Source organism: Myotis daubentonii, chromosome 7 (assembly GCF_963259705.1).
Source record: "Myotis daubentonii chromosome 7, mMyoDau2.1, whole genome shotgun sequence".
Taxonomy (NCBI): Eukaryota; Metazoa; Chordata; class Mammalia; order Chiroptera; family Vespertilionidae; genus Myotis; species Myotis daubentonii.
Genome location: NC_081846.1, coordinates 10,772,478 through 10,793,911, shown reverse-complemented (window position 1 = coordinate 10,793,911; position 21,434 = coordinate 10,772,478). Strand labels below are relative to the sequence as shown.

At 42.5% G+C, this 21,434-nt stretch overlaps 2 protein-coding genes and 1 pseudogene across 5 annotated transcripts in view; 2 read left to right on the top strand and 1 right to left on the bottom strand.

Moving 5' to 3' along the window:
• Window positions 1-3,230: 3,230 nt before the first annotated feature.
• Window positions 3,231-5,746, top strand: LOC132237907 (T-cell surface glycoprotein CD1a-like). The gene is made up of 6 exons (XM_059702451.1): window positions 3,231-3,291; window positions 3,638-3,904; window positions 4,351-4,629; window positions 4,841-5,119; window positions 5,444-5,537; window positions 5,704-5,746. Exons 1-6 carry the CDS (start codon window positions 3,231-3,233, stop codon window positions 5,744-5,746), a joined length of 1,023 nt encoding a protein of 340 aa, XP_059558434.1.
• A 1,723-nt stretch (window positions 5,747-7,469) lies between these two features.
• LOC132238798 (T-cell surface glycoprotein CD1a-like) lies at window positions 7,470-10,531 on the top strand (annotated as a pseudogene).
• Window positions 10,532-11,261: 730 nt separating this feature from the next.
• The window catches only part of FAM117B (family with sequence similarity 117 member B), a 92,649-nt gene continuing 82,476 nt past the window's right edge, over window positions 11,262-21,434 (bottom strand). For 3 of the 4 annotated variants that reach the window (XM_059702812.1, XM_059702811.1, XM_059702810.1), the window contains one exon: window positions 11,262-15,081. In XM_059702812.1, the coding sequence (XP_059558795.1) occupies window positions 14,769-15,081 (313 nt within the window). In that variant the 3' untranslated portion in view covers window positions 11,262-14,768. The remainder of the gene's footprint in view (window positions 15,082-21,434) is intronic. The other variant, XM_059702814.1, reaches the window with a different exon arrangement.

Here is a 21,434-nt window from a genome sequence, read left to right as displayed (position 1 = left end):
AGGGAAAAGCAAAATGGGGAGGAAGAGCACATGCATGAGGAAAAAAGGGAACCCAGTAAGACACACTGAATGCTAGAGCCAAAGACGACAAGATTAGAAAACAAGATTATTTCTTTCAACCCAGTTATATTACAGATAAGAAAATTGAGGCCAGAATGCTGATGTGTTTTTTCCAATTCACTGCATCCAGCAGGTGTCTCATCCAGGAATGTATCTTGACTCTCAGTCCTCAGATCCTTTTAGTGCAAGAGAGCTGCTTTGAAGGGCAAGAAGCACTCACATCAGATACAGAGAGATGCTGAACGCCAGAAAGAAGATAGAAAAATGTGAAGCCAAGCAGAGGGAAAAGAAGCAGCTCAGTAAAAGGCAAATGAGTGTAAGAGGCAGTGGGTTTCTCTAGCAGGGAAGTTGAGGTCACTGCTGCTGGGCAGTGGGAGTTCAGATTAGTCTATGAGACTGTGTGGGAGGGGAGCTCCCGTCTGGGTTCTGAGGAGAGCTTCAGAGGACAGAGAAATTCCAGAGCTCTGATGGTGTTTGAGGAGCACCACGTAACAGCTGTTAGAACATGAGCATGCTTGTAGCCTAACCACCAATGGACCAAGAGGAGGGATTTCCAGGGAGGTCTGAAGACACAGGGGAAAACATGGGCATCCTGCCCTGGCCAGTGTGGCTCAGTTCATGGAGGGTAGTCCCGGGCACCAAAAGGGGGCAGGACAGTTAACAAGATTATGTGCTCCCTTGAGGTGGTTACACCTGAGAGGGGTCTGGAAAAGATTACTTTTGACATTTCAAAGGTGTGTTCACCTAGATCAGTGATGGCGAACCCTTGGGCTCGGCGTGTCAGCATTTTGAAAAAACCTAACTTAACTCTGTGCCGTGTCACATATAGAAATTTGTTGATATTTGCAACCATAGTAAAACAAAGACTTATATTTTTGATATTTATTTTATATATTTAAATGCCATTTAACAAAGAAAAATCAACCAAATAAATGAGTCCACTTGTTAGCTCTGACACGTGTGTCATAGGTTCGCCATCACTGACCTAGATGCACAAGAACAATGGACAGAGCTTGCTTAAGGCAAAGATACACCTTTTATATAAACCAAGAGCATGGCTACCCGTTGTGACCTGCCTAGTTAGCAAGTTATGACCAGGTCACCCTGTGAGGCTACTTTCTGTCACTGAACTTGTCAGATTTACCACCTGGCACTTTTTAAATTGAGGTAGGAGAGGCAATTCTGAGGTAAAGATGAGGTAGGAATGGATGGGGCTTCAAAAGGTTGATAATAAGGGATGTTCAGTAACCAGTAGTCTGCCCTGCCATGAAGATTGGTTAAAAATATGTTTCTGCTGAAAGCTTATTATGGGCAAGTCCCCTCATTTAAATTCTTTAAGAAACAAGTAAAAGAGTCTTATAAACCTGCAGGCTCTTAGTTGTCTTTGGCTCAACATAATTCCAATGCGAAGGCTCAAAATAATACGAATGCTACAGTGGCACATTCTGGGGAGGCCTGTTCTGAACCCCTACCATAGCCATAGAGTAATTTAGTTTATCAGCTTGTTAGCACCAATAGAAATCTTCTTTTTTTGTATTCATGAAATTATCCCATTCTTTTCTCCTAAAATTCCCTTCCTCTCACCCTGAAATCAGGACACTATGTGGTTTCTGCTTGAATCTGTGCTTCCCAAATTGAAAGACAAATAAACCCTTACTGCCTCCCGTTTGGCTTTTTAATTTTAGGTTAAGATAATCTTAACTTTTTCCCAAAATATTCTAAGAATTAGTCTTAGATAACTTACTTGTATACAAATAAATAACAAAATAGCCAGAGCACAAAGGAAAACATTTTAAGAGCCTTTTAAACAGGATAAGCATGAAAGAACAGGATCAGCATGGCCAGCAAAGACCAGTGTATGATGAAATAAGCTGGAACATCCAAGCAGGGCCAGTAAGAAGTAAATCTTGGATAAAGAACTCCAGAATATTCTATTAATTTAATTTCCCACAAATTATCACTGTTTTTAAAAAATTATAACTAATAGATTTACAGCATAATCCTCTGTGTAAACTTCATGCATATTAGCATATATTTTAATCCTACATAAAACTGTGTAAGATTCTCATTTCACCAAGTAGAAATACAAGCAAAGATTTCTGATACCTTAAACAATGATAAAAATCTGTCTAATGAAAAAAATAATTGGATGCATGAACCCAATTATTCAATCATTCAAGCTTATTCACTGAGCACCTAGCCAGGAGGCATTCTGCTAGAGTTGGGGACCCAGTACAACAGAGGTATACAGACCTAACGCCCTGAGCAAATCACTGAGAACAAGATTCTGCGTGGGCAACATCAGTTAGGGGTTGGGACTTTGTTTCAAGAAGGCTTGTTTTTGTCTAGTCTATATCTTATATAATAAAACCCAGCACACCAAGGTTTATAGTCCTTAGTTTATGTGCTTCCTTCTTAAGTAGAATGAAAGCTTCTTGAATAAAGTGATTGCCTTGTAGACCACTACATACTCATAAGTGTTGCAAGATGCTTGTATCCAGGCAGGTGCTGACTGACTCTTGGGTAAATGAATATATATCAGTGCAAGTCAGAGGAGATGTTTCTTTATGTTTCCAGGTTCCTGTGGTCGCTGTGATGGCTACTGGTTCTTCCCTAAGGATAATGGAGTACTAGTTTATACTATTACACAGGGCAACCATAGGAGATCCTGAAAATCAAAAAAAGCAGCCAATGAGATGTCAGAGATATGATATAATGGGGTGGGGCTTAGACAGAAGAGAGTATTTGAAGAGTATTTAAATTTGGCAAGAAAATGACAGAGTGACAGGGAAGAGAAGGGACAACAGAACATCAGGTGGGAATTGGAAAACCATTTGGTTTTATGCTTTCATTGTCTGAATGAGAAGAAAATGTCTCCAGAGGTAAAATGACTTTTCAATGCCAAATAGGACTTAGTCCATAGAGGCTGAATTAGAGAAAGATGAACACAATGAAGGCTGGTAGCAAGGGGAGAAGTTGAACATCAGTAGAGGGGAAATGAGAGGCTGAATCAGTGCCTAGAGTTTAGGGAAGGAGCACTTTTTCTTTTTTGGTGGTGGTGGTTTGTTGGTAGAAAAGGAAGTCAGAATAGAGGTATTGTGGAGTAGATTTATTTAAAACAGAAGCTAAAGACAGACTTTCCTGAGGAAGAAATAACACCTGTAACTGAAATGCTGTTTCTGCAAATTCCATTGTTAGCTGTTCTTCTCACGGCTGGTGACAAAGAAGATGGTAAGAACTATGGCAACTGCCCTGTTGGGTGCTAAAGGGTGTGTGTGTGTGTGTGTGTGTGTGTGTGTGTGTGTGTGTGTGTGTGTTCCTGTGTGGTGTGGTGACCTCGGAACATACCTGGAGAGGAGAATGTCAGCGTAGTTCTGAGTATCCCGTACTCTGGGACCTTGTGCCCTTCTGAAGGTTGTTTGTAAAGCCTGGGGCCTGGGCAGCAGAATGTCTGCTGAGGTAGCCATGGCCTCCCTTATCTCCTGATTCTGAGTGTTTCCTTCCTGGCACCTTTCTTCATTCTCTCTCCTTCCCGATGCCTTTTCTTCTCCTCATTCTGTTTGTTCTTTTGCCACAGCCTTCCAGGAGGAGATCTCCTTCAAAATTATCTACAGCTCATCTTTCTACAACCATTCCTGGGTGAAAAGTGGGTACTCTGGTTGGCTGGGTGACTTGCAGACTCATCGCTGGGACACCAACTCTGGCAGAATTATTTTCCTGCGTCCATGGTCCAAGGGCAACTTGAGGAAGGAAGAGATAAAAGAACTGGAAGAGTTCAACCGTGCACTCTCCATTGAATTGCAGATCGAACTTCAGAGACGTGCCAGTCAATGGCAGCTTAAATGTAAGTTCAATTCCCAAAATGGAGAGGTGCAATGTGCTGGGTGAGGGGTGTGTGTCTCAGTGAGGTCCTTATTCCAATTTTCCCCCACATTCAATCTCTTCAGCACTCTCTGTCTGTACATTTATTGTATCCTACTGCATTTCATTCACCCTGGGTTATTCACAACTCAAAATACGTGCTTCCTTATTCTCTTGCTCTCAGTATTTATGTCCCCTTCTTTCAATAATTTGCTCACTTCTATTTCCAAAAAAAAAGAAAGCATTCACTTTTTCCTCTACCTTCAACTACCACCAATTACACTTTTTCTGAACTCTGATCAAACCAAAAGTTGTTACATTACCTCAAATCCCACAAACTTCTTTTATTTCCTTTTTTTTAATTTTTTTTTTGCTTCCAGTAATTTCATCTTTACTCCCTTTCTTCGAATTTACAACCCTTCTTCCTAGATCCCTTTGAGGTACAGTTAACAGCAGGCTGTGAGCTGCACCCTGGGGGAGCCATAGTAGCCTTCTATCGATTCGCTTATCAAGGATCAGAGCTCCTGCACTTCCAGAACAGTTCATGGTGGCCATCTGTACAGGATGAAATTAGAGCTCAGCCTATGAGAAGACGATTCAATCAGTATCATGTTGCCAACAAAATAATACAGAGGATGCTCAGTGACACCTGCCCACGTTTCCTCTTGAGTATCCTTGATGCAGGGAAGGCAGATCTCCAGAGACAAGGTCAGTCCCATATCCTTCCTCCAAGAATTTTCTAAAATTACACCTTCCCACCTTCCCTCTAAATTAAAGATAAGTAGTCAAGAGGGAGAAGGATAATGTGTGATGAATTCCCAGCGTGGGATAGATGTGTCTTGTCTAAGCTGATGTGAAGATATGAACCTCCAAGTCTGTGTTAGAGTCCTGATCTCAGTATCTCTCCTGTTCTCTGCAGTAAAACCAGAGGCCTGGCTGTCCACTGGCTCCAATCCTGGTCCTGGCCGTCAGATGCTGGTTTGCCATGTCTCTGGCTTCCATCCAAAGCCAATTTGGGTAAAGTGGATGCGAGGTGAACAGGTACAACAGGACACTCAACAAAGTGGTATCTTGCCCAATGCTGATGGGACATGGTACCTTCAGGTTTTCTTGGATGTGGAAGCCACTGAGACATCTGGCCTGTATTGCCGGGTGAGACATAGCAGCCTAGGAGGCCAGAACATCCACCTCTACTTGGGTAAGAAAGACTGGGGCCTGCACTGGGAATGGGAGTAGATGGTCCACAGCAGAGCAGGAGAGCCAAGTAAAAAATTTGAGACTTATGGACTCCAGACCCAAAAGAATGAAAATCGTTCAATAAATAGAGAGTTGAAAATGAGAGACCTGCAGAAGTAGGAAGATGTTGAGGGTTAGATGAAAGATTCAACTCTGAAGAGGGAGGAGAGAGGAAACAAGAACAAAGATGGTGAGGCGAACACGCAAATAAAAAATGCAGACCAGGGAAAGGCAGTAAACAGGGGGTGGGTTTGAAATGACACCTTGTGTGCACCCAAACCCACAGAGCATCATCAAGGCTCCGTGGGCTGGATCATCTTGGCAGTGATGGTGCCCCTGGTGCTTCTGACAGCTCTTGCATTTTGGCTTAGGAAGCGCTGGTGAGTTCTTTGTGCCCATCTTTCCTGTTCTTTCACCCACTCCCTACTTGTCTTCTCACCTTTCTTCTCACTCCTCTTAGTCCTTCTTTCCCCAGTCCCTTTCTTTCTACTCTTCAGTTCTCACCTCCACCTCATGCAGAGTAACTTTCATCTCTGTTCTCATCAGGTCACACTGTGAACGTCCTGCCAATCTTCTTCCTTTGGAATGAGATCCAGCAGCCCTGGGGTTCCAGACATATTTAAATGCAGCATGGCGACAATGTCCGTTCAGCTCTCCATGTACAACTTTGGTTATTTATGTTTTGTTATTTGTCTGTTTAACCGTTATTAATATAAGCTAAAAATAATTTTGCTTTCTGACCTGGTTCCAAGATAAAAAGTCTTATTTTAACTCTGGATAAAATGAGATCCTAGCAACTGCTACATATTGAAAAATTGATGCATCTCAGGCCATTTCAGATGTCACCTCTTTATGGGGGCCTTCCCTAATTCACAAGTGGAAGCACCGTTTGAACTCCCACCACACTTTTCAGTGGACTTCACTGAATCTACTTCACTCTTTTCAGTTGTTGCAGTTATGTAGGCCCCTTTTCACCTTCTAGTTTTTAAGCCTGAGAGCAAAGTCTATGTCTTTTTGAAATTTGTATCATTTACAAAGTGTATAACTGTATGTAATATGCTTTCAATAAAAGTCTGTGTTTAGTTTGCTTAGCATTTACCACTAAAATCAAGTACCTGAAGTTCTAGAGCAAGGAAGGAGAAAACAAGGAAGTAACAAGTGACAATATTATATATCCTGCTACTTAACACAAACACATTTTTCTATCAATTTGTGAAAAAGAATATGCTATTTGTAAGTTAATTCAGGCTCGAGGTGTAAGAAAAGAAAATTTAAGGCAATATTCATAAAAGTACACAGGAAAATTCAGCACTTTCACTGACCTGTTCATTCCACTGGTCTAAGCAACAATAAATGAATCTTAAGTTTAGAATAGTTCAGTAAATGCAGTAGTGGTGATTTTCTTGTTATTTCCTTTAAAAAAAGAATATCTTGACAACCCAGTCCCAATCTTGGACATACCCAAGGCTACAAATTCTGCCATTTTTTTTAATACCGCCTGTGGGTGTCGGTGGCTCGCCTCCCCCTCCCGCGTAAGCCGCATTATCTCCCATGGAAGCGGCTGGCCACCTACTGCGTGCGATATCGTGCAATGGGCTACTAGTATTATAATAAAGCCCCGCACACCAAGGATTATAGTCCTTAGTTTATGTGTTTGCTTCTTAAGTAGAATAAAAGCTCCTTGAATGAAGTGATTGCCTGTAGACCACTAGATACTCATGAGTGTTGCAAGGTGCTTGTACCCAGGCAGGGGCTCAGTGACTTTTGGGTAAACATTCATTTGGGTATATATCAATGCAAGTCAGAGGAGATTTTTCTTTATGTTTCCAGGTTCCTGTCGTCTCTGTGATGGCTACTGGTTCTTCCCTAAGGATAATGGAGTAGTAGTTTATACTGTTACACAGGGCAATCAGGAGATTCTGAAAATCAAATCAAATAAAAAAACCAATGAGATGTCAGAGATATGAATGAGGTGGGGTGGGGCTCAGACAGAAGTGTGTATTTGAAGAAAATTTAAATTGGGCAAGAGAAGGACAGAGGGACAGGAAAGAACAGGGACAACAGAACATCAGGTGGGAATTGGAAAGCCATTTGGTTTTATGCTTTCATTGTCTGAATGAGAAGAAAATGTCCCCAGAGGTAAACTGACTTTTCAATAGCACATAAGACTTAGTCCAGAGAAGCTGAATTAGAGAAAGATGAACAGAATGAAGGCTGGTAGCAAGGGGAGAAGTTGAAAGTCAGAAGTGGAGGGGAAATGAGAGGCTGAATCAGTGCCTAGGGGGAAGTAGCCCTTTTTCTTTTTTTTTCTTTTTTTTGGTGGTGGTTTGTTGGTAGAAGAAGGAAGTCAGAATAGAGGTATTGTGGAGTAGTTTTATTTAAAACAGAAGCCAAAGACAAACTTTCCTGAGGAAGAAATAACATCAGTAAATGAAATGCTGTTTCTGCAAATTCCATTGCTAGCAGTTCTCCTCACGGCTGGTGACAATGAAGATGGTAAGAACTCTGGCCACTGCACTGTTGGGTGCAAAAGGGTGTGTGTGTGTTTTTCTGTGTGGTGTGGTGTCCTCGGAACATACCTGGAGAGGAGAATGTCAGCGTAATTCTGAGTATCCCGTACTCTGGGACCTTGTGCCCTTCTTAAGGTTGCTTTTAAAGCCTGGGGCCTGGGCAGCAGAATGTCTGCTGAGGTAGCCATGGCTTCCCTTATCTCCTGATTCTGAGTGTTTCCTTCCTGGCACCTTTCTTCATTCTCTCTCCTTCCCGATGCCTTTTCTTCTCCTCATTCTGTTTGTTCTTTTGCCACAGCCTTCCAGGAGGAGATCTCCTTCAAAATTATCTACAGCTCATCCTTCTGCAACCGTTCCTGGGTGAAAATGCAGAACCCTGCTTGGTTGGGTGACTTGCAGACTCATGGCTGGGACACCAACTCTGGCAGAATTACTTTACTGCATCCTTGGTCTAAGGGCAACTTAAGCAAGGAAGAGATATAAAAAAAAAAACTGGAAGAATTCTTCCATTGGTTCTCCATTCTAATGCCTCAAGGAATTCACAGACATGCCAGTCAATGGAAGTTTCAATGTAAGTTCAATTCCCAAATTGGGGAGGTGCAATGTGCTGCGTTAGGCAGGTGTGTGTGTCTCAATGAGTTCCTTATTCCAATTTTCCCCACATTCAATCCCTTCAGCATTAAGTCTGTACATTTATTGTAACCTATTGCATTTCATTCACCCTATGTCAGTGTTTCTCAACCTTCTGGCCCTTTAAATACAGTTCATGTTGTGACCCAACCATAAAATTATTTTCATTGCTACTTCATAACTGTAATGTTGCTACTGTTATGAATCGTAATGTAAATATCTGATATGCAGGATGGTCTTAGGTGACCCCTGTGAAAGGGTTGTTCGACCCACAGGTTGAGAACCATGACCCTAGGTTCTTATAATCACAACTCTCACACTACATGCTTCCTTATTCTCTTGCTTTCACCATTTATGTCACCTTCTTTCAACAATTTGCTCACTTCAATTTCCAAAAACAAGTCATTATTTCTTCCACTTTCATCTACCACCAATTACACTTTTTCTGAACTTTTGATCAAACCAGACTTTGTTCCATTATTTCAAAACCCCCAAATTTCTTCTATTTCTTTCGCTTCCACTAATTTCATCTTTTTATTCCCTCTAATTTACAATCTCTCTTTGCTATATCCCTTTGAGATTCAGATAACATTAGGATGTGAGCTGCACCCTGAGCGAGCCATAGTAGGCATCTATGGATTCGCTTATCAAGGATCAGAGCTCCTGCACTTCCAGAACAATTCATGGCTGCCATCTCCAAAGGGTGGAACAAGAGCTCAGGATGTGAGCAGAGTATTCAATCAGTACCAGGTCACCAAGAGAGAAGTACAGAGCATTCTCAGTGACACCTGCCCACGTTTCTTCTTGAGTATCCTTGATACAGGGAAGGCAGATATCCAGAGGCTAGGTCAGTCCCATATCCTTCCTCCAAGAATTTTCTAAAATTATACCTTCCCACCTTCCCTTTAAATTGAGATAAGGAGTCAAAAGGGAGAAGGATAATGGGTGCATTCCCAGCATGTCATAGATGTGTCCGTCTAAACTGATGTGAAGATATGAACCCCCAAGTCTGCGTTAGAGTCCTTATCTGAATACTAGAGGCCAGTGCACAGGTGGGGTCCTTTGGCCTGTCCGGAGATCGGGGGTGATGAGGTATGCCAGCCGGGAGGGACAGCGGGACATGGGCCGGCCAGGGAGGAACAGCAGGAGGGCTCCAGGGTATGTCCAGCCCGTCTCACCCAGTCCCGATAGGCCGGAACCCAGCAGTAAGCTAACCTACCAGTGTAAGCGTCTGCGCAGTGGTGGTCAGTGCGCGGCATAGCAACTGATCGAAGAGTCGGACTGAAGGGTCTAATGAATGGTCGAACACTTAGATTACACTTTTATTATATAGGATCTTTCCTGTTCTCTGCAGTAAAACCAGAGGCCTGGCTGTCCACTGGCCCCAAGCCTGGTCCTGACAATCAGATGCTGGTTTGCCATGTCTCTGGCTTCCATCCAAAGCCAATTTTGGTAAAGTGGATGCGAGGCGAACAGGTACAACAGGGCACTCAACAAAGTGATATCTTGCCCAATGCTGATGAGACATGGTACCTTCAGGTTTTCCTGGATGTGGAAGCCACTGAGACATCTAGCCTGTATTGCCAGGTGAGACATAGCAGCCTAGGAGGCCAGGATATCCTCCTCTATTTGGGTAAGAAAGACTGGGGCCCACAGCAGAGCAGGAGACCCAAGTAAAAAATTTGGGATTTATGGACTCCAGACCCAAAAGAATGAAACTAGTTCAACAAATAGAAGAATTGAAAATGAGAGACCTGCAGAAGTAGGAAGATGTTGAGGGTTAGATGAAAGATTCATCTCTGAAGAGGGAGGAGAGAGGAAACAAGAACAAAGATGGTGAGGCGAACACTCAAATAAAAAAGGCAGACCAGGGAAAGGCAGTAAACAGGGGGTGGGTTGGAAATGACACCTTGTGTGCACCCAAACCCACAGATCATCATCAAGGCTCCATGGGCTGGATCATCTTGGCAGTGATGGTGCCCCTGGTGCTTCTGACAGCTCTTGCATTTTGGCTTAGGAAGCACTGGTGAGTTTTTTTGCCCATCTTTCCTGTTCTTTCACTCACTCCCTACTTGTCTTCCCACCTTTCTTCTCTCTCCTCTTAGTCCTTCTTTCCCCAGTCCCTTTCCTTCTACTCTTCAATTCTCACCTCCACCTCATGCAGAGTAACTTTCATCTCTGTTCTTACCAGGTCACACTGTGAGCCTCCTGCCATTCTTCAGCCTTTGGAATGAGATCCAGCAGCCCTGGGATTCCAGACATATTTAAACGCAGCATGGCGACAATGTCCGCTCAGCTCTCCATGTATCATCTTGATTGTTTATGTGTTGTTATTTGTGTATTTAGTGATTAATTTATTAATAAGATAAAGGTAATTTCGTAGAACTTGCTTTCTGACCTGGTTCCGAGATAAAAAGTCTTATTTTAACTCTGGATAAAATGAGATCCTAGCAACTGCTACATATTGAAAAATTGATGAATCTCAGGCCATTTTCAGATGTCACTTCTTTATGGGGCCTTCCCTGATTCACAAGTGGAAGCAGCGCCTGAACTCCCACCACACTTTTCGGTGGACTTTGCTGAATCTACTTCTCACTTTTTATCCGTTGTTGCAGTCATGCAGGCCCCTTTTCACCTTCTGATTTTTAAGCTTGAGAGCAAAGTCTGTCTTTTTAAAATTCGTATTATTTACAAAGTGTATAACTGTATGTAATATGCTTTCAATAAAAACCTGTGTTAAGTTTGCTTAGCTTTTACCACTAAGATCAGGTACCTGAAGTTCTAGAGCAAGGAAGGGGAAAACAAGGAAGTAACAAGTGACAATATTATATATCCTGCAACTTAACACAAACGCAATTTTCTAGCAATTTGTGAAAAACAATATACTATTTAAAGTTAATTCAGGCTCGAGGTGTATGAAAAGAAAAATTGAGGCAATATCCATAAAAGTACACAGGAAAAAACTCAAGAAGGACAGACTTTATTTTAACATAAAAGTTCTATTTTCTTGTGAGGCAGCAACAAGTGTTCAGATACAGGGAATACATAAGTATATAGTAACAATATTTATCACCATTGGAAATGCTGTTCTTTTAGAGATAATTTTATTAGAAAAACAAAAATTTTAAAAATCGCATTTAAAAAAGATTTAAACAGCTTCAACAGAGATGAAAGATACAAACTTTAAAAAAACATAAATTATATTCTTCAACAGGATTGCATAAACAACACATATTGTTCAGGGCTGCTCTGCCTATCATGAATTTAAGGCAGAGTAAAACTTAAACCTTAAAGTGCGGAGTTAAGTTCTTAGTTTAATGCAAATTCAGCACTTCCACTGGTCCGGTTACCTCCACTGGTCAATGCATCAAGGAATGAATCTTAAGTTTAGAATAGTACAGCAAATTCAGTAGTGGCAATTTTCCTGTTATTTCCTTAACAAAAGAAAATCTTGACAACTCAGTCCTAAACTTGGACATACCCCCAAGGCTACAAATTCTGACATTTTTTTAATACCTTCGAGTAAAAGCCAACCATTGAAAAGAAAAAGCCTGTCTTGTTGCCAGTTATCCCACAGGTAGCAATAGCACCTTCTAAAATGTGGATTTGGCTTGTCATAAGTGTAAGAAACATTTTAAACAACATAAAGAATCTAGAGCAAAAATAATTTTGGCATTAACCAAAAAGGAAAAACAAATATTTTTAAAAACATAACTGCTCACACAAAAACACGACAAGCAACAGACTGAGTCATGATCAAAACCAGTAAATTCACATGTTTTTATCACAACCAATTCTTTAAGGGTAAAAAAAAAATAACTTAAGACTGATAAAGTAATTAACCACATAATAATAGCTCCTTTTGCCAAAATATACATGCCACCTATTTCTTTTACTACAATGGAAACACATTTATTTAAAATTATAAAAAAATTAAATTATATTCCCATTGAAGTTATTCTAATTTACTGACTTCCTGTACAGTTTTCTATAGAATAACAATTGTAGAATATAATTTTAGAAAACAGTATTGAGACCGATGAAAAAAAATCAATCCCTTGTGAACTAAGGGTTAAATAAAATGGAATGGGCCTTAGTATTTTTTCTAAACTGCGATAAAGCTCCTATGTTTAAAATTAGCCCTTTGGTGCTGGCAGTTAAAGTTGTTTTTAATTTGTACCTTTTTTTTTTTTTCGTCTTCAAATCTCAGGCTCTCTCTCCCCCAAATCCACCGGATATGCTTGGTTGCCATACAATTCATTTACCTACAAATTCACATTCTCCTTACAACCAGACATTACAAGTTCCATTTAGAAGACTATGTAAATAATAGTTATCCCATTCTAATTTTAAATTACTTTAGGCTAAGAATATATGAAACTCTACAGAAAAATGTGAAACAGACCAACATGCACAACAGAGTAAAAGGAAAAACTTTACAAAGTGGCATTCAAAATACCCTTGTAACTTGTAGGGATGGAGACGCAAGAAAGTTAAGTGTGAGGCAAAGAAAAGAACACGGATTTAACAGAACTCAAGTCATCCAAAACAGCTGTGTGCATGATTTTTAACCTTGTCTTTAACTTCCTGTTCCTGCCTTTTACACTAACTCACCTGACCTCAGTTTTACCTTTCCTGTACTGCTGACAGAGCAGTTCTCTGTGGTGAAATGGTCAAGTCAAGGCAAAGAATCAAAGTTCTCAGTAAACCAAACAGAACATTTAGATCCTATATAACTGACTTAAAAGCCACATGTACAAATTCCAAGTAAATTAATTTTAAGCAAAAAAGGTACCAAAATTCATCAGTCTCACCAACTAACCTGACAGACTTATGTTTGAATTTATCTAACTTCCCTAAATACATCTTCATTTTAACTTTAACAGGCATGCTTTTCATTGGTTAGATATTTTAAAGTTGCATGAGTATAAGAAGTCCTTTCAGAAGATGTATTGCTACCACTAGGTTTTCCTTGATGGGATATGTCTGGATAAACTGACATAGCTAACCCTCTAAACTGTCTCCTTTTACAAGTATTTAAATTTTTCTCCCTTTAAAATGTATAAGAACATTAAACCTTTGCAACATAAGGTAGTATATGAAGACCTCAGAAGGATGCTTACCAACAGAGTTTGCTGGAACTCACTTTGTAAAAGAACTGCTCCTCAATTTTACTACCACATTCCCAGACATGAAATACTGCTGACACGTGACACTGGCAGTAACTGTATTAGGATGAACCTAAATCCAAAACTGGATGGATTTTTCAAAGGCTCCTGTTGCTTATGCCCCAAAGCTCTCTTTGCCTGTTTCCCACTGTGTGGAATGTTGGATGAACAACTAGCAAAACCTGTAGGTACCATCTCAGTGCCAACTACATAAAGAAAACGTCAGTCGCAAGATTCTGTGACTACGGATTGCTATTCAATGGATTAGGCTCCTGGCAAACTACTAACCCGGACCAAGTCCACAAGACAACAACATCACAAAAGCAAAGGAGGAAATCCATGCACCATCATTTTAGGATCTCTGGGACTATGATACAGTGATGATGAAAGGTAGGATGATACCTGTGGTAAAAGGAGATCATGTGACAAATACTGTGCAGAAAAACCAAAGGGGCTTATTACTCCTAGCTAGCAACCAACACTGGGCAGCTTCCTATTGGCTCATGTACTTACAAACCAACTTCCAATGATGGGTGAGAACTTGTTAAGCACTCATCTCCAGACTACGATTTTTCTGAGCACATGGTGGAATGTACACAGGAGTAGTGAAGAGAACAGCAGTTTTACAAATATTTCACCCAAAGCACAAACTTTTGACATAAAAAACATAAACCACATAATGTACTAATATTGCTTTTTATTTCTTTTTTTATATACTTGTTCAACGCATTTACTTATCAATTCTTGTTTGGGAGGAGAACACAGTCATGAGAATAAGATTGCTGGGAAAATGTCAACAATCCCTTTGGTCCCAAAGCTGAAAACAGCTGAGAAAAGCACACATTGAGAAAGGGAAACAAGAAACAGGCCACCAAAGACTCTTTTGAACATCCGTTTGCTATGTTTCAGAAAATGTCACATTGGTTTTATAAAATAGTCATTATCATATAAAAGATGGTTCTTGCAGCATCACTCACATCTCCAGGAATCATTTGCAGGGGTCAGTGTTTTGTTGTGTTTTTGTTTCTAAAGAAGTTTAATTTGAAAACAAAACAACAACAAAAAAGTGGTATCAGCCCACCAAAAGCAAAGAATGAGACCTTTCTGTTTCAACTGGCGCTTTAGGAGAAAGCAGGCTAAGCATTGAGGGCTGGCCTTCCAGCGAGCCGGTCACCAGATGGTGCTCTTCCAGAAACTGTGCTGGGAGTCACCCTGGAAGCCTGAGCACGGCACAGCCAACTGAGCGCAAGGTGCCATCACAGTCAGGAGATCTGAGGGAGCAGTGGTTACGCAGCACTGGGACCTACCCTTCAGCCTCCTCAATCGGTTCAGGTGGTGTGAGTAGTGAGGCCGAGGGCAGGATTGTACTTGTTCCTCGGGAGACTCGGTCTTGCTCTGCAGACAGGGAGGCCATGGCGATGGGCTGCAGCAGAGTGGTCGTCATGCCAGTGGTGACCGTCAGGCTGTGGCCAGAGCCCTTGAGGGTCAGATCTGGCGTGGGAAGGAGTGGCTTGAGGATGCTGACGAGGCAGAAAGCAGAGCCGCTTTTAGGAATGAAATTCACCTTGTTTTTGTCAGGACAGTAAAAGGCTGGGATTTCGTGAAGTTGTTTTGGCCTAGATATAGAACAGACAATCCAATGCATTTAAGTGACAGAACAGTGGAAATACATTCCTTTATTATTATTTTTTAAAAGCAGAGAACAGGCACACATAAGGAACACAAAATTCAAGCTACGTCAAAAGCTTGAAATGTTATGGACCAAAGCGGATTAGACACATGATTCAAAATCTGTATTTCAGAACGCCAGGAGGACACCATTCACCTTGCTGCTGTCAGTTCCCTGGCGAGCCCGGTGCACCAGAAGCTTTCCCAGGCTGCCAAAAGGGTCCACAGCACAAAACAGGTAAAGAGCTCCTGCAAGAGGGGCTGAGAGATGTGATAAAACAGCTTGTAAAAGGCTTACAAGGAACACAGGAAGTGACAACCAGTGCACAAAGGAGGAGAGAGAGTTTGGGGAGAAGCAGCCTTCCAAAGGAAGTCACACCTGAGCTGGGTGTTAAAGAATGAAGAAACAGGTCTTGGGAGTGGGTTCAAAAAGAAAGGAGTGTCAAGTGGACAACGCTTTGGGTGGCAGATTTTACCGATGAACAGTGAATATTACCCATGAGCAGCTCTGACAAATGTAATAATTTACGAATAAAGACATTACATGAAGGAGTGGGCTCATGAAGACAGGCCCAGCTCTAGCTGCCACCTCTCTGGTCCTCTCCTGGCCTAAGCCTCGCCCTGACGGCTCTGGCAGCAGAGGCCTGGGGCAGCGGACCTTGGTTCCAGCCACTGTGTGACTTCACCCCTCTGAGCCCAAGTTGACTCAGCTATGAGATGGGTTGAACACCCCCTACCTCCCAGCCTTGTCCTTGGGACTTAATGAGATAAATCCCAGTGCCTGGCACACAGTAAGTGTTCAATCGATGGCAAGACCCTCTCTCCGTGTGGGACCTATGGAGATACTAGCCCACGCCTCTCCTGGAAGGGTCTAGATCTGCTCTGTCCACCAGAAAAGTCATGGCTACTGAACACTGGAAATGTGGCCAACCAGAATTGAGAAGTGTCATCAGAATGAAATATACACCAGATTCTGGCAACCTGGTACCTAAAAGGAATGCAAAATAATTAATAACATTTTACAATGACTACATGTTGAAATGACATATGTCTGGTACATTGGGTTACATGAAACATATTATTACATTTAAAAATGACATCATTTAAATTGTTTCTTAAATAAAATAGAAACTTAACTCATTGAGTACTTTTAGGCCCACAAATGTGTTTGGATATGCTGCTGTTAAGAGGACACACTCCTCTATTTTTACTATCTGAGAGTATGTTTTTCTTTTTCTTTTTTTTAAATCCTCATTCGAGAATATTTTCCATTGATTTTTAGAGAGAGAGAGTGGAAGAGAGAGGGAAAGACAGGGAGGAATATCAATATGAGAGAAACACATCAACTGGCCGCCTCCTGCATGCATGAGCCCTGACCAGGGCCAGGGCAGGGGAGGAGCCTGCAACCAAGGTACGTGCCCTTGACCGGAACCGAATCCAGGACCCTTCAGTCCACAGGCCAACACTCTATCCACTGAACCAAACCGGGGAGGCTTAATTTTCTTTATTAAATATATATATTTTTTACTTTATCTTTTTTATATATATATATATATATATTTTATTGATTTTTTACAGAGAGAAAGGGAGAGGGATAGAGAGTTAGAAACATCGATGAGAGAGAAACATCGATTAGCTGCCTCCTGCACACCTCCCACTGGGGATGTGCCCGCAACCCAGGTACATGCCCTTGACCGGAATCGAACCTGGGACCTTTCAGTCCGCAGGCCGACGCTCTATCCACTGAGCCAAACCGGTTTCGGCTATTTTTTACTTTAGAGAGGAAGGGAGAGGGAGAGAGAGAGAGAAACATCAATGATGAGAGAGAATCACTGATCAGCTGCCTCCTACATGCCCTCTACTGGGGATTGAGCCCACAAATCGGGTATGTGCCCTGACAGAGATCATAGGTTGATGTTCAACCACTGAACCACACCAGCTGGGCAAGTCTAGGTTTTTAATTATTTAATTTGTTTGAAGCTATCTTCTTTTATTTTATTTTTTAAAATATATTTTACAGATTTTTTACAGAGAGGAAAGGAGAGGTTTAGAGAATTAGAAACATCGATGAGAGAGAAACATCGATCAACTGCCTGCTGCACACCCCCTACTGGGGATGTGCCCGCAACCGAGGTACATGCCCTTGACTGGAATCGCACCTGGGACCTTTCAGTCCGCAGGCCGATGCTCTATCCACTTAGCCAAACCAGTTAAGGTAGAAGCTATCTTCTTTTAAAATTTAAATTTTATTTTTAAAAATTGCTTTTAGAGATGGGGTGGGTGAGAGAGAGAGATAGAAAGAGAGAGGAAGAGAGGGAGAGAGGGAGGGAGGGAGTGAGGGAGGGAGAAGGAAGGAGAAAGAGAGAAAAAAACATAGATGTGAGAAAGAAACACTGATTAGTTGCCTTGCAGCCTGATCAGGGACTGTACCTGCAACCTGTATGTGCCTTGACCAGAACTGAACCACCACGTTTTTGGTATATGGGACGATGCTCCAACCAACTGAGCCACACTGGCCAGGGCTGAGTTTATCCTCTTAAAAATGACCTAAGACAAGCACTGGCTGGTATGACTGAGTTGGCTGTAGTGTCATCCTGTGTACCAGAATGTCACCATTTCAATTACTGGACAGGGCACATACCTAGTTGCTGATTAAACCCCCAATCAGGAGTGTGTGAACTACCTGACTGATATATATATATATATATATTTTTTTTTTTTAAAATATTTTTTATTGATTTCAGAGAAGAAGAGAGAGAAACATCAATGATGAGAGAGAACCATTGATCGGCTGCTTCCTGCACGCCTTCCCCCGCCCCCCTCCCAGGATCGAGCCCACAACCCAGGAATGTGCCCTTGACCAGAATCAAACCTCGAACCCTTCGGTCTGCAGGCTGATGCTCTATTAACTGAGCCAAATCTGCTAGGGCCTGACTGATATTTTTTAATGAGAATCTAAAAAGTTTAATTTCCTGTTGCTTTCATAAAAACACTTATGAAAATATTTACACAAAATAATATAAACAGTAACTTTGTCTAACTAGCACCCAGGTCAAGAAAACAGGACGTTAACAGTAAAAAGCACCAAAAAGCACCAACCCACCAAGAGGAATCATTCCTGACCTCTAACACTTAACTTCTAGAAGCATATTACCTAAGAATCACACTACTGACCCTTGGGAGTGTATGACTTATACTTTTGGTAACAGAAGGTGTAAGTATTCATATTATATAAAACCTTTCTTCTCAACTCAAGAACCATAACTACCAAAAAAATCACAGAAATAGTTTTAAAATTTTATTTTTCCTTAAAAAGTTATCATTTTTCCTTAAGAAGTTATCATTTTCAAAGATAGACCACATTTTAGGACACAGGCAAAGTCTCTTCAAATTCAAGGAGATAGAAATCATACCAAACATCTTATCAGATCACAATGGCATAAAATCAGAAATCAACTACAATAAAAACGATGAAAAAAATAAAACACTTGCAGGCTAAATAGCATGCTATTAAACAAGGATTGGGTTACCAAAGAGATCAAAGAAGAAATAAAATGCATCCTGAAACAAATGACAATGAAAACATAACAATCCAAAATCTATGGGACACAGAGAAAGCAGTCCTGAGAGGGAAGTTCATAGCTCTACAGGCCTACCTCAAAAAAAACAAGAAAAAATGGTAATGAATTATCTAACCTTGCAAATTAAAGAGTTAGAAAGAGAGCAACAAGAAAACCCCAGAGGAACCAGAAGGAAGGAAATAATAAAGATCAGAGCAGAAATATATGACATACAGACCAAAAATACAATACAAAAGATCAATGAAACCAAGAGCTGGTTCTTTGAAAGGATAAACAAGAATGATGAACGTCTAGCCAGGTTCACCAAGAAACAAAGAGAGAGGACCCAAATAAACAAAGTCAGAAATGAGACAGGTAAAGTAACAATCGACCCCAGAGACATACAAAGGATTGTAAAAAAATACTACGAACTACTCTACTCCGACAAAATGGACATATTCCTAGAAAAATACAACCTTCCAAAACTCAATCAGAAAGAATCAAAAAACCTGAATAGGCCGATAACTACTGATGAAATTGAAACAAAAATCAAAAAGCTTCCAGCAAACAAAAGCCCTGAACCGATGGCTTCACAGGGGCATTTTACCAAACATTCAAAGAAGAACTAAAAGCTATCCTCAAACTATTCCAAAAAACTCAAGAGGAAGGCACACTTCCAAGCTCTTTCTATGAAGCCAGCATTACCCTAATCCCAAAATCAGATGAAGACACTATAAAGAAAGAGAATTACAGGCCAATATTCCTGATGAACATACATGCTAAAATTAAAATCCTCAACAAAATTCTAGCAAACCGGATCCAGCATTACATTTGAAAGATCATACACCATGACCAAGTGGGATTTATTCCAGAGATGCAAGACTGGTATTAATATCCACAAATCAATAAACATGAAACATAATATAAACAAATTGAGAGACAAAAATCACATCAATTGATGCAGAAAAGGCACCTGACCAAATCCAACACCCTTTTCTGATAAAAACTCTCAGCCAAGTGGAAATAGAGAGATCATACCTCAACATAATAAAAGCCTTATATGACAAACCTACAGCCAACATCATACTCAATGGGCAAAAACTAAAACCATTTCCCCTAAGAACAGGAAAAAGACGGGGATGACCTCTTTCACCACTCCTGTTCGACACAGTACTGGAAGTGCTAGCCATTGTGATCAAACAAGAAAAATAAATAAAAGGCATCCAAATTGGAAAAGAAGGCATAAAACTGTCATTTGCAGATGGCATGATATTGTACACTGAAAACCCTAAAGACTTCACCAAAAAGCTACTAGACTTAATAAATGAATTTGGCAATGTAGCAAGATACAAAATTAACACCCAAAAATCTATGGGGTTTTTTATACACCAATTAGAGGCCTGGTGCACAAAATTATGCATGGATGGGGTCCCTCAGCCTGGCCAGCGATTGGGGTTGATTGGGGCCATCTTGCCTAGTCCGGAGGGATGGACCGTGGGAGGTTGTCTGGCTGCAGGGAATTGGCTGTGGGAGTGTACTGACCACCCTGTCAGCCAGGGGAAGGGATCACGGGAGGTTGGCTGTGGGAGTACACTGATCACCAGGGGCAGCTCCTGCAATGAGTGTCTGCCCCCTGGTGGTCAGTGCACATCATAGCTACTGGCCGGTCGACCGGTTGCTTAGGCTTTTATATATATACTAGAGGCCCGGTGCACAAAAATTTGTGCACTCGGGAGGGAGGGGGGGCGGTCCCTCAGCCCGGCCTGTGCCCTCTCGCAGTCTGGGACCCCTCGGGAGATAACGACCTGCTGGCTTAGGCCTGCTCCCGGGTGGCAGAGGGCAGGCCCAATCCCTAGGTGCAGCCTCTGGTAGGGCTCAGAGCAGGACCGATTGGGGAGTTGGGGCGCCGCCCCCTGTCATGCACAGAGCAGGGCGGATTGGGAGGTTGCGATGCCACCCTCAGTCACGCTCAGGGTAGGGCCGATTGGGGGGTTGGGGCACTGCCCCCTGTTACACTCAAGGCAGGGTCGATGGGGAGGTTGCAGCGCCACCCCCTGTCACGCACAGAGCAGGGCCCATCAGGGGGTTTGGGCGCTGCCCCCTGTCACGCACAGAGCAGGGCCCATCAGGGGGGTTGGGGCTCCGTACCCTGTCATGCACAGAGAAGGGCCCATCAGGGGGTTGGGGAGCTCCCCCCTGTCACGCACAGAGCAGGGCCCATCAGGGGGTTGGGGAGCTCCCCCCTGTCACTCACAGAGTAGGGCCGATAGGGGAGTTGGGGCACCGCCCCCTGTCACACACGGAGCAGGGCGGAGCAGGGGGTTGGGGCGCCGCCCTCTATCACCCACAGAGCAGGGCCAATCAGGGGGTTCGGGCGCAGCCACTGTCACACTCAGGACAGGGCTGATGGGGAGGTTATGGCTCTACCCCGTCACACACAGAGCAGGGCCTGTGGGGGGGGGGGGGCCGCCCTCTATCACCCACAGAATAGGGTGGGGGGGGGGGGGCCGCCCTCTATCACCCACAGAATAGGGCCAATCAGGGGGTTGGGGCACCGCACGCTGTCACACACAGAGCCGCAGGGCGATTAGGGGGTTGGGGAGCTCCCCCCTATCAGGCACAGAGCAGGGCTGATCAGGGGGTTGGGGTGCCTTCCCCTGTCACAAACAGAGCAGGGCTGATAGGGAGGTTGTGGCCCCGCCCCCAGTCACACACAGAGCCGCAGGGCGATCAGGGGGTTT

Excerpts from the sequence above, each read along its gene's own strand:
- LOC132237907 (XM_059702451.1), top strand. The coding sequence starts at position 3,231 with ATGCTGTTTCTGCAAATTCCATTGTTAGCTGTTCTTCTCACGGCTGGT. Across the intron at positions 4,630-4,840 it reads GGCAGATCTCCAGAGACAAG|TAAAACCAGAGGCCTGGCTG; the intron begins GTCAGTCCCATA and ends TGTTCTCTGCAG. Across the intron at positions 5,538-5,703 it reads TTTTGGCTTAGGAAGCGCTG|GTCACACTGTGAACGTCCTG; the intron begins GTGAGTTCTTTG and ends TGTTCTCATCAG.